At 44.6% G+C, this 13,195-nt stretch overlaps 1 protein-coding gene across 2 annotated transcripts in view; it reads right to left on the minus strand.

Moving 5' to 3' along the window:
• Positions 1–13,195, minus strand: part of LOC135811948 (serine-rich adhesin for platelets-like) — a 186,851-nt gene that overhangs the window by 35,437 nt on the left and 138,219 nt on the right. For both annotated transcript variants that reach the window (XM_065325225.1, XM_065325227.1), the window contains 2 exons: positions 4,578–4,766; positions 1,070–1,204 (listed from right to left, as the gene is read on the minus strand). In XM_065325225.1, the coding sequence (XP_065181297.1) occupies positions 1,070–1,204; positions 4,578–4,766 (324 nt within the window). The remainder of the gene's footprint in view (positions 1–1,069; positions 1,205–4,577; positions 4,767–13,195) is intronic.

The following is a 13,195-nucleotide window of genomic DNA, read 5'->3' on the forward strand; positions in this document are numbered from 1 at the left end:
ACACTACACTTTGTTCTGCGGCCTTGGGAGTAGTGTTGGAGTAGAAATTGCTGAGGAGACGTCGCGGAGGGGCGAGCTTTCCTGCGCAGGTATGACTTTGGCCGTATTTCAGCATGGTCGAGTGGAAAAATTCAAAAAAGTTTATTTCAAGAAAACCCCAAAAGGAAGATGGGGGACATGTCCTCAGCGCTAGAAGAGGTGTTCTACTATCTGCCGGTGTATAGTTCTGGCCAATTGAGGACGTAGCTGGCTGTTTTGCCAGCGCTTGTAAATTGGCTATTTTCAAGACGATCATTTGTGGCGTCAGGGGGTGATGGACCTCGTCTTCTGGGATGCTGGCGTGGCTAAGCGGTACTGCTCCAGGAACTCTTCTAAGGTGAGGCAATGTTGGCTTGATGGAGTTTTGTTCATAGCTTGTTCGTATACGCTGTGGCGTGACTCGCTTCTAGACCCATAAATAATGTGATATTTCGGCCATTTTTGAGGGGTATGCAAATTTCAAGGTTCCCTTCAGAAACTTTTTCAAGGGCTTTGCACAATCGATCCACAACCCAAAGGGAACCTACCTGCAAATTTTGAGCGAAATCGGAGATATCCACTTGCACACATACTTTGGTATTCTCAGACATGCTCTCTTAATTTGCTTGCCCACCCGGCTTCGTGAAATCCTTTCTCGCAGATGTCGCAGGTCACAAGGCACGTCGCCAGAAGTTGTATTGTGATTCGATCTTTATTCTGCATTACACCTGAAAACCGTGAGGTCCAAGACACCAACCTTTTAATGCATGAACTTTTAGCCTTTTAAGTTGAAAGTTTGTTGGCATGTGTATATTGGTAGCGACATTGGCAACGATTTCATGCGAAAGGTGCTCCTCTCACCGGAGCCCAAGTAAAAGATCTCGGCGGACCTCGGTCTTTTACTCGGCCTATATTTCCCACAATAGACCTTGTATTGGTCATATTGGACAATACTCCGTCACAATAGGAACTCTCTTTGTTGAAAATATCACTGGTCCCTTGCCGTTCAGCCTAAAGATGTTTAACTGTACCGACAGAGAACACCACTTACGCACGCAGCCACCAGCAGATGTTGTCCAAACTGTATCAGTACCGGTGCATGGGCAGTCGATAGCCCCGGGTATGTTGGCCAGCTTGATATGGGCACAAGACGTCACGTTGGTATTCCTGCAGATGGTGGAGCAAGCTAAATGCAGAAAGCCACATAGAAGCACAAACGGAACACACTAAGACAACCTGTCGTTCAGCTCACCGTACCATAAGCACCTATCCAATGTAGAGCTCAGCACACTGATTTCATCGGTTCTGAAGTTTTACTCAACATAAAACGGTAATTCAAAGTCCTGCAGATGTCTGAAGCTCAAGCGTTTCATTTGATCCCCACTACGCATTCGCAGTGCAACCATGAGTCACAGCGATAGTCCTCGTTTGAGCACTGCCGCGCTCGCCAGGCACGGAATTTGAACACAAATTCAAGCCCGTCGTGTTTCGCTCTTCGGCACTCAGTGATTCTTCACTGCACCATATCAACATACACACTTTTGGGAAGCTTGTTCTATCAGCTTTCCGACGAGCCCTCAATGTTGGCAATCGGAGAAATGACAAAGGAGTTACGACGATTTGTACATTGATCTATATGCACTGCATATACTTATAATTTGAAATGGGCGTACTCGTCTCCAGCTATACCTTATAAACGGATATATTCGTTCTTCGTCCTCAATGGGTTAATGGAGATAAATAGGGCAGATATCTGTATTTCGTGGGAAAAAATGGGGGTGCGGCTTATAGTCCGGAAAATGTGGTAGATGTAGCGTACTCACTTGGTTTGAAGACGCGGCTTTATTTTTTTCAATGTCCATTTTTCAGAGGCTTCTGTTAAGTGGACCTTCTACTCAAGCGGGGCTTGTATGATTTCAATCCAAACCAGTCTACTTCGGAAGCAAAGTATTGTGTCGTAACGAGCATACACATACTCATTCATGAGCGAGGGCTGTAGAAAACTGCTACAGAGTGCAAGTTGTGCCGAACCCAACCAGTACAGTACATGTAGTGACACCTATGGATCATTACCGTAGGTTTTGGTTCTTTTGTTGTCCTACACTTACATGTATAACCACAATGAGGATTCAAACAAGTTTTCGTACAACACTCATCAGGAATCTTCGTTGTACTTGTTTGAATTCTCATTTTCTCTACACTCTTTCTTCACATTTTCATCGTTTTATTGCACATTGTCTCCACAGTTTTACATTACATGAATAAAGTGTACACAAATGTCGATCCAGCTTGCATCACTGATTGCGGTTATAAAAAATTGTTGTCTCCTCGCCGTTTGTTTGAATACTTATATGTATCTGAAATTTATTTGTAGTTTCATATGTCCCCTGCACATAAAAATGCACTTTTGTCCAGATCTATAGGTACTAGTAGAGTACAGGATTACATGTTAGCTCGATCGTTAGCACAAAATACACGCTCGTTAGTTTTGGACTCGGGAGGAGAGCCAAGGATAAATTTTGTAGTCGTGCAAACTATCGGTTTCTAAAACAAATATTGAATCCATCAGGCATTTTTGACCCCACAACCTTTTGTCGCTTCACAATTTTTGTTATATTATAAGAACAGCCCCTTATTAGTGATTCAGTCCATGTGCAGAACTGACTTGCATTGCTTCCCCGTGCTGCACAGAGTAGTGAGTTGCTGTGCATAATCATAAATAACTGTTGTAGTGATGTCTAGGCGGCCACAGTGCTACACAGAGTTGTTCTCTTGGAGCACACACTTCACTTCCTCAACTAATGAGTTGCATACGCTCTGAAACAATACGTATCAGATAAGCCGTAATACTTTCTTGCAGCGGTGTTGAGTGAAAAGTTCGCTATGTTTCTCGTGAGATTTCTTTGTTTACATACCATACCTTCTGAAGCAATATGTTTCGGAATCGGATAAGCCGTAATAATTTCTTGCAGCGGTGTTGAGTGAAAAGCTCGCTATGTTTCTCTTGAGATGTTCTTTGTTTACACTCTACACCTAGCCCAAAGGGTAATCATCAGAAACTACTCAGATGGTGAGCCAAAGAAAATATTAAATTGAAACAAAGAATACGGTGGGGCACAAGTTATGCGTTAGAGCCCAACAACTAAACCCGGTTTTAAACAGCCAGACGTACACAAGGTAGCACCTGACTGACAAGGGGTATTGAGACATTCCACGGCAAGGAAGTGAGCTTGAGCACTGCTCGATAGCGCTAACCAACGGCCTTCCAACTTCGAAGGTTCATGGGTATTAGTGAACACAAGCTACATTCCAAGGCAAGGTGGAATGCTGGCTTGGTACGATAATGGGACGGTAAGACCATTGAACAATACGGAAGGCCGTTGGTTAGCGATATTGAGCAGTGCTCAAGCTCACTTCCTAGCCCCGGAATGTCCCCAGTTCTCCTTGTCAGTCAGGTGCTACCTTGTGCATGTCTGGCTCTTCAAAATCTGGTTTAGTTGGTGGTCTCTAACGCATAACTTGTGCCCCACCGTTTTCCTTGTTTCAATTTGGTAAGCAGCAGCTTAATTCCCGTAGCTATGCAGAAGACGTTACTTCAGTAATTTGGTATTTGTTTGTTTGTGTGTTTGTTTGTTTGTGTCACGCCTGGCGCTATCCGTATCTGACGGCAAAAAGCATAGAATGTTATAATTTTTTCAATTCTCCTATTTTTTTTAGGCATATCCTGGGATTCGAACCCGCACTATCGCCCTACATGCATTCCCCCATACATTTCGCATTCATACCCATTCTTCCAAGTTGCTTCACGTTATTATCTTGCGTTTGAAAGCCCTATTTGAATATTGCGGCCAGCTGTATGTGGCCAGCTGTGTTTGATGGTACGGTACGGGAGACGGTGTCGTATCACCCTCGATCATACCTGTCCCGTACCTATCCCCTACCGTACCGTGCCATCAAAGACGGCTGGCCACAATGCATAATAATTATTCAAATAGGGCTTTCAAATGCAAGATCACAATGTGATACAACTTGGAAGAATTAGTATGTATGCGAAGTGTATCGGGGGATGCATGCAGGGCGCGCGATATTGCGGGTTCGAATCCCAGGTTATGTCTTAAAAAAGGATTTTTTTAAAGAATTTATAACATCCCTATGCTTTTTTTTGTCTAGGTCATTAAGGCAAAAAAGCATAGCGTAGGGCCCTGAGCTTCCAAGCTCTCTCGTTATTTATCTACAACTTGGAGTCATGTTGCTATTGTCACTAGGTCGGCCAGAGACCGCATGTGGTGATGGTGGGATTAACCACCTATGCCAATGTCAGCACCACAACTGACACCGCAGTGACCAACCGCACTGTAACCACAAAAGGTGATTTCTCTATTGACAACTGCAATGTAACACAGCTCTGACACATTCATTTCGAGTGTGATAAAGATTGCAGCACCGCCCGAAGGCGCGCATTCCTAGCAAAGTTGATGTTGTTCACCACTATGATGTGTGAAGTACAGGGAATTTATCGACATTTCACCTGTAGATTGTTAACATTTGCAAAGACTTACCATCACAAGTAGGTGGACTCGGTGACCAATGACCTGATGCCATACATGTCAGTGATGTGACATCCATGCTACTGCTAGAGACGAAGCCATCCTTACATTGCACAGCAACAGTAGTTCCTGGCGTAGTGCTGAAATTCGAAATTGTGTCGTAGTTGTTGGAACTGGTTGGTGAGATGTCCTTACAAGGAGCTGAAAAGAGTGGAAAATACAAATCTCGTAACTTCATCAATTGGCAAGCAGGCGATTTGAACATGCACTAGGATGCAGGCAGGCATAGTGGGATGGTCTGAGATCATGATTGAGACACAGAGGGTATCAGCTTCAGGACCTGCTTGGAAGCGGAAAGACTTTTTCCAGCCGTGATGCGACCCCCAGTTAATTTGGGAACTGGTGGCCTGGCACGAGGAAAATATGGATGCAGTGAATGGGATTTTCGGTCATGCTGGTGAGCTGATCTACTCACCTCCCACCGCTTTAGGAGCTGCATGTGCACCTTGATCCTTGAAGGGTGGTTGGCGTTCCTACTGATGCGGAAAACTTGGCCTCTAGCCAAGTCTGAAGGGAACCGTGATTCCTTTTAGGAGGTGAATAACACTTTCTGGACATGAAAAAAGGAAGCCCTCGGGCTGCATGTTGAAGTTTTTAAGGTTTTTCTTTTGTATTTCTTGTATTCTCTAATCCTTCATCTTTCCTAATAAAATGGCACCTTTACGCTGTACTCCAATGTACTTGATAGGAGGACGTTTTTTGAGGTGATATTTTTGCCCGTAATTCAGCTTATCATTTTCTGGATATGAAAGTAAAAAGCGTCTAGGGATTGTATTACGTGTCATCGCCGAACTGGGATCCCGGCTACAGTCCATTCCGAAAAAGATGGACTTCTAGCTTTTTGGCCCTGAATGGGTCAAACGTAGAGTTTTTTTTTATAGAGTTTTTCCTGCAATCCCCTATGGAATCCTCTTCCAATAATGTTTCCGAAGTCTATTTCTCCAAAAAGCAAACCGTAACAAGAATAAGATTTCGGCCAGGTTTGCCCCAAGAGCACTGAATTGGGAAAAACCATCAAAGTCCAGGCCGTTTGACCCTTCCTGCAACAGTGCATTGTGCGCTTCGAACCCCAGTTCAGGTACCCTTTTTGGACCCTTTTTCAAATTTTCAAATTTCGCAGCACTGCATGCACTGTACAGCTGTGTACGATGAATCTTGAAAAATCGCCAAATACGTGAACCCGCTAGAGCCAGGGCCCATCTTTTTGTGAATGGACTGTAGGCGGGCTAGAAAAAGCAAATACTAGCAGGCTACTGGGCAAGCATGCAGAGGAGTTGTAGTATTGTAATGGCCGCTAGGCTTGGGCGGATAATGCTAATGGCAATTTCAGAAAACGATATTATGATGTGACGTATTAAATCCATGTCATGCAGATGAATCGGCAGCCATCTTGCCCGACAATAATCATGAGGATGTAAATATGGAAAAGTGACAACAACCAACTTTGGACAAAGAAAAATCTGGCTACTGATAGTCAGTTTGACTTGTTCAAGCATTTGCTACTCGAAGACCTACAGCTATGTTGAATAGAGGCCGTAGATTGCAGTACATTTGTGGTGGTATATATATACTAGAAAATTAAATAAATTCACTGAGAGGGTGAAAGTTCGGAGCGGGCGCTGACGATATTAAAACAATCTCTTTTTTTACATGGCTTAATACTACCAAGAGTCCACAAACAAGAGTATGCAACTGTGATCTCTTTTCTATGGGCCAGATGCGCGGCGCGCTGCCTTCATTACATCATTTAGCTGCAGTCCGCGCACTGCGGAAAATCAAACACCGCACTTTCCCTCTGGTTTGAAATGAACTTTTGTACGTAACTGGAGTTCACGCGCCAGAATTCAGAGATCGCGTAGGTACTGGAACGAATCGAGCAAAAACGGATGGGCTCGTACGAGAAATTGTGAGTTTGAGTTAGGGGTCAAACGGGTGTACCTTTAACTAACGAACGGGTAATTTTCTTAATGGGCGGGTTAACGGGTACCCTTTAGCAGCCGTTTTTAATTTTTGCGCAATTTTCATATAAACCATGATAGTAATTTATCTGTTCTCAGGTTGCATTTTGATATCACATTGTGATTCGCCAATTGATTTGAGTCTGATAGTTGCAGAGGTAGATCTACTAGGTACGAAAATGCAACAACAATGCAGGCATGCAGTTTGGAGTTGTAAATGATTGACTCCCGCCTGGAATGCACAATCCCAGCAGCGTTGTTCGGTACTGATGTGATCACCGAAATCCAAACGAGTACCCTTTTACTAACGGTACCTGGGATTAACGGGCGAGTACCCGGGTACCCGGAACACCCCTTTGGCCCCTAGTTTGAATGCATGCTTTCAGAGCGTGATGAAGGCAAGTTACGTAATGAAGGCAGCGTGCCGCGCACTGGGCCAAAACCACATTTGCATACTCTTGTTTATGCACTGTTGATACTATATGTACATGTTTTCACTGTGAGGATTATCCATCAACGCCTCTACACCTAGTGCCCCGTCAACGACTCCCATTGCTACGAATGCGCTGCACAGTAGTACTAGCTGCTGCTTGCCCTTGCTTTATTTTTATTTTTGCTGACCCTTACAGCTCTATCTTTTGTTTTTGGTGCGTGTTTCTGGCCGTGATGCCGAGACCTCAGGTCCGCAGAGCCATCAATGCCCCACCATCACTGCTGCACCTCGGTGCAGCCCCTTCTCAGTAGTTGTCACGTTTGTCCTTGTCTCAGTACCATTGTCTTCTGTATTATTTATGAGTTGGGTATGTGAACATAGTAAAAAAAAAAACACACACACCCACCCACATTGAGCCCCACCTACAGGTCGATCAATCTAGATTTCGATCTAAAGACAGCACTGAACTTCAGCTCTCCCGCCTAGTTCACCACATCTTTGCCGGCCGAGATGCGGGTCAGGCAGTGTCGACGTGCTTCTTTGATTTGTCAACGGCTTTTCACCTTGTCTGGCATGCTGACCTCCTGGCCACACTCGAGCACCTTGGTGTCCGTGGCATTGCCCTGAACTGGTTCACACGCTACCCGACTCGCCGCCGACAATGCGTCAAGGTTGGTTCCGCTTTGTGGTCGTGTGAATCCATTCCAGCTGGAGTACCCCAGGGCTCTGTCCTTGGGCCTCTTGTGTTTCTGGTATACACGATCGACCTCTCCCCAGCATGTACAGACTTGCGCACCAAATGTCGTCCGTTTGCTGATGACATGGCACCTATTGCAACACAATACACGAGGGATCTATCTCCTGCATTTCTCCAACGCGCCGCTTAGCAGGACGATGGTTGTAGGATTGTCATCTCCTCGTCAACACCACGTAACCCGTTGTCCTTTCCTTCCGACCCCACCACAGCATCCCTATCACACACCACGTGACTCTTCTGCTGCAGGTCTACCAACATAGGCACTATCAACAGAGCCAAAAAAACACTGCTACTCCACAGGACAGGTGACACAATGGAAGTTTGCAGCCTATTAATAATATACACAACATACATCCGATCCGTTCTTGAATATGGCACAGCAACATTGGGACACACTGGAGAGAATTCAGCGTCATTCTATCTCTTAATTTGCTGGCCAAAAATCCTATATATAGGATTTGAAAATGTGTGCCTTTTATGCCGTTGTTATTGGTCATCACGACCAATAATAACGGCATAATGGTTTTCATGGAAGTTGTAAAATATATTTGAGGCATGAATGTTTATATTTTAGATTCATACGGCGATAATATTTCTGATGAATACCCATGTTCAGCAATAATTGAAAATTTCAGCATAATTGTTCAGCTGCTGTCATGGAAAGGACTGAAGCAGTGAATGTGCAGAAAAACATTGCAGGTGTGGCACGGGGTGGTTTCTTGACGACATGTCGCACATGCCGTCAGGAAACTACCAGTTTTAAGGTTAAAACAAGGTCCAATAAAATCTCAAATCCTATACATAGGAATCGTAAAACAGGGCACAGGCCTTAGTAATATTGGGCAAGGAGATGAGCCTGAGATGGAAGTGTTTGAAAAAATTATCTTATTCAATTCTCGATATCTACTAAGACATAGCAAGGAAGAATTGGTCACATACTTTTTGCTATTCTCATGCCACACCCATTTTGAGTTGAAAAATATGACCAAAATCCTATATATAGGATTTAGCAAATTAAGAGATACGCATCTGCCTTCGGTTTCCCGTCTTTGCAGCCGTTCACCACAGTTCTCTCATCCACCATGCTCAGCTTCAAACTCTAAGGTCACGACTCCTCATTAAGCAAGCCATACTAGCATGAGACATCCACCACCACACCTCCCCACCACACCTGCAACAACCACATCTTGCACCGCAACGTCATCACCAAACTTATACCCTTCAACAGACAAGGACCTACCCCATAAGACTCGCACACACCAACAGGAACTGATATTCCCCCATCAACAGCTCCCTCTCCCTCTACAACTCACTCCCTATTGACATCACAACCCAACAGAACAGAAATTCTTTCCAAAGCACTGCATGCAGTCTTCTTTTGAATAGTACCTGTTCCCGCTCCACACACCCTCCTGGTTTCTAACATCTCAAAAGTGTATTTAACCGTCTTGATCAAATGAGTTATAGTAACCAATAGACAAATGTTATGTTGGCTGCTGTGTCAAGTAAGACAATTGTCACTCAATAGTTACCTATGGCCAATCCCATCGCCAACAGTTTATACGTACTTGGTATTGTAATCAATGCTCAGATCAAACCCATCTTTCCTATTGCACACAAACATGATATCTCAGACGATCTAGTCTCACTCTTCAAAGTTGTAAAACACCTACAGGTTCCAAACTCTGGGCGTATATTTTGTTAGATATTGTTGCCTGTGCCGAATGACGGCACGCCAAACCAAGTACTGGTTGTAGAGCTCTGTGGTTGTCTGCCTGCGCAACTCTCTCTCACAGACTCCATGTCAAGGAACAGAGCAAGATCAACTTAAAGCAGCATGCACAGTCATGGTATACATGCACTACTGATTACTTTGTCCGGCAATGGCATGTTATACTATGGCCAAATCCTTATCCGGCAATGGCACATTATACTATGGCCAAATCCTTATCCGGCAATGGCATATTATACCATGGCCAAATCCTTATCCGGCAATGGCACATCATACTATGGCCAAATCCTTATCCGGCAATGGCACATTATACTATGGCCAATTCCTTATCCGGCAATGGCATATTATACTATGGCCAAATCCTTATCCGGCAATGGCACATTATACTATGGCCAATTCCTTATCCGGCAATGGCACATTATACTATGGCCAATTCCTTATCCGGCAATGGCATATTATACTATGGCCAAATCCTTATCCGGCAATGGCACATTATACTACAGTCTACTCGCGATAAGTCACGCACAGTGTCCTGGAATAGAAAATGCGCGACTTACCGCGAGTGCGCGACTTACATTATGCACCACGTCATGCATATGTACAGCCGTCATTTTTTCTTCTGCATATGGCCATGTGAGCTGAACACGCGTACAAGCACTGAGCTGCATGCGCACAGTACACTGTACTGTCTAGTCTGTAGTCTACACTGACTGTACACTGCTGCTGTACACGAGACGTAGATCTACCACAGCGTGAAGCCAAGATCGATATGAAGGCATGATCGAGAAAGACAAGTAAGGACGTTCCGTTACTTTTGCCGTTTTGGTAGGGATTTGACAAGACGCACTTCTGTTTCCATCGTGTAAACACTTCGTTTCCCTTTGCTTGACGATGCCTTCTCATAAGAAAACGAAAGAACAGCGAACAGTGGCTGATCGACTGCGTTTGGTTCGTCTCTATCGTGAGAGTGGAAGAACCTCCGCTCGAAAATTTGCGAAGTTGAACAATGTTCCGGAGGCGATGTTCCGCGGCTGGCTTAGGGATGCTGAAGCTGGCAAACTCGCCGATGCTAATCCGTCTGGTCCACAGGGAGTCCGCAACAGAAGTTCCCTGTTTGGGAAAATTGAGGAGCGGCTAGTGAAGTATATTTTGCTTCGAAGGGAGAAGTTTGTGACTGACAAACTTGGATTGTCGTGGGTGATCCTGAGGGAGAAGGCTCTCATACAATATGCAAATAATAATTATATTCTTACCTTTACAGTATTCAAGCTCCATCATTGAAAACCACATCATTCGCAAATATTCACGAAATCCACGAAATCCACAAAATCCCGAAAAATAAAAAATTCTCGAGATGGGTGTCCTGGATGAAAAAATGCGTGACTTATCGCGAGTAGACTGTATGGCCAAATCCTTATCCGGCAATGGCATATTATACCATGGCCAAATCCTTATCCGGCAATGGCATATTATACTATGGCCAAATCCTTGTCCGGCAATGGCATATTATACTATGGCCAAATCCTTATCCGGCAATGGCATATTATACTATGGCCAAATCCTTATCCGGCAATGGCATATTATACTATGGCCAAATCATTATCCGGCAATGGCACATTATACTATGGCCAAATCATTATCCGGCAATGGCATATTATACCATGGCCAAATCCTTATCCGGCAATGGCATATTATACCATGGCCAAATCCTTATCCGGCAATGCCATATTATACTATGGCCAAATCCTTATCCCCCCCATCTTCCGAGGAAAACTGAGATGCGTACGGTATACAAGACCATTACATGGGATAACTGAACGAGTTCAAATATCCTGCCAAAGGCAAGAATGTACTCTTTAGTGTTAGAGTTCTGGTACAATACAGAGTAGTAATGTACTGTTGATTTAGTACTCCGGTACTGTATCCCCACCCCTACCAACGCAAAAGTATGGCCCACTCTCGATATTCTGCCTTTGGAGAAGCTATAGCGTACTCGTCAGAATGTAGCATTCAACGGATGCATGTACTGCTGTATACAATACATAGACACTTGCCAGTGTAGGTATGCATGTGCATGAAAACATGTTCACAATCCACCAGGGCAAGTCTTAACTCTCGATGAACTTGTTGTATATAGCACAGCAGTGGACAGTCTTGACTTAACTCCTGCTACCTGCCGAGAATCCAGGTGGAAAGCAACACAGCGTGGGGTGGGGTGGGTGTGGTGGGGTGTGGTGGGACGAATCAAAATTTAATGTACTTTACGGTATATACATGTACCGGTACTACTGAAAAGCGATAAATTTTGCGGCGGGCAAAGTTTGCGGTTTCAAGAATTGTGCTCGTTCACGGCGAGAAACTTTTGCGATTTTATCTTTTCATTTGGATCTTGTACTGTCTACAGTCAATGTACAGAGCAGTGGGCGACGATTCATATTCGCGAATGTGTGATGGTCGCGAAAATAGCAAAATAATATAATCTCTAGCGAAAGTTTCTCTCTTTACAGTACCTTACAAGTAAGTAGAAAGTAAGCACAAGTATAGAGGACTTTCCATTACATCACCTTTTTGGCGCCTTCCCGGTGTCCACCCAAAGATCACCCATAAGACAAGTCCGTGTCCTACGGTAAAAATGTGCTTGGGTGGCAAAAAGAGAATCAAATGTGTTGTTCGGTGTACGGTTGAAAATGATGTTGCAGGCCGTCGCAGTGGTGAAGCACTTTTGCTTTTCTTTGTGGTGAATAGTTTCGGTAAGTCGCGAGGATTACTAGCCGCAGTTACTCTACTGTTTATTCCAGCCTTGAAGAGGCGTTGCCGCGAGAAGATTGACAGAATCCGTGGGCCCAGTACATTGATCCATATTTACCTATGGACGAAGACCTTTCAGCCAATCCCCCTGCGTTGGGTATCCAGGCCTCTCTAAATATTTAGTGAATGTCCCCAGCACATATGCAAAGGACTCTCTAAAGTCTTACAATAGCCCTGATGGATACAAATGTATGTGTCTCATTGCTGACTGGGTTGGCACATTATCGTGTCTTGCCCAATCGAAGGAAGAAACAACAACTGTCAACAAAATTCGTTTGCAAACGTCAGGCACTCGCAGAGTGTTTTTGCCGAACCTGTCCATCCTTGGGTAGCTGCTGAATTACCTGGAATTGTTTTTTGGCGCACACTGCACTTGCATGGTGGGCCTGGGAGAAGCATGCTCCCATGTTGCTGCAGTGCAGTGTTGTTTTGACTGAATTTACGTTGGAGACTGAAATGTGATGTGTGCTGAATGTCAACACCTACACCACTGGGTCACTCACCAGTGGCTGGCACCGTCAATGAACACTACACGAAAATAGTGTACATGGATTTTACTTCAGCTGGGCAGAAATTGGAGCACCGTGCCCATAACCTACAAGTAGTCTCACTTCTTTTTCGCTGCCTGACTCTCTCTCTGTCTCTCTTGCTTTGCATGCCTGTCAGTGTATCCATGTGTGTGTGTGTGCGTGTGTGTGCGTGCGTGTGTGGGTTTTTCTTCCTTCTCAGTACGAGTATGACAATGTTGACATGCGGTGGCTGGTAGCACGAAAGCTGACAAAGTCAAACACGGCCATCATCATCATTGGTCCTATGTAGCCAAAAAGTTGGTGTAGTGGCGAACTTAGTTGTCCTGATCCTAAAACACGCTGATGAATGCAC

The sequence above is a fragment of the Sycon ciliatum genome, chromosome 3, assembly GCF_964019385.1.
Source record: "Sycon ciliatum chromosome 3, ocSycCili1.1, whole genome shotgun sequence".
Taxonomy (NCBI): Eukaryota; Metazoa; Porifera; class Calcarea; order Leucosolenida; family Sycettidae; genus Sycon; species Sycon ciliatum.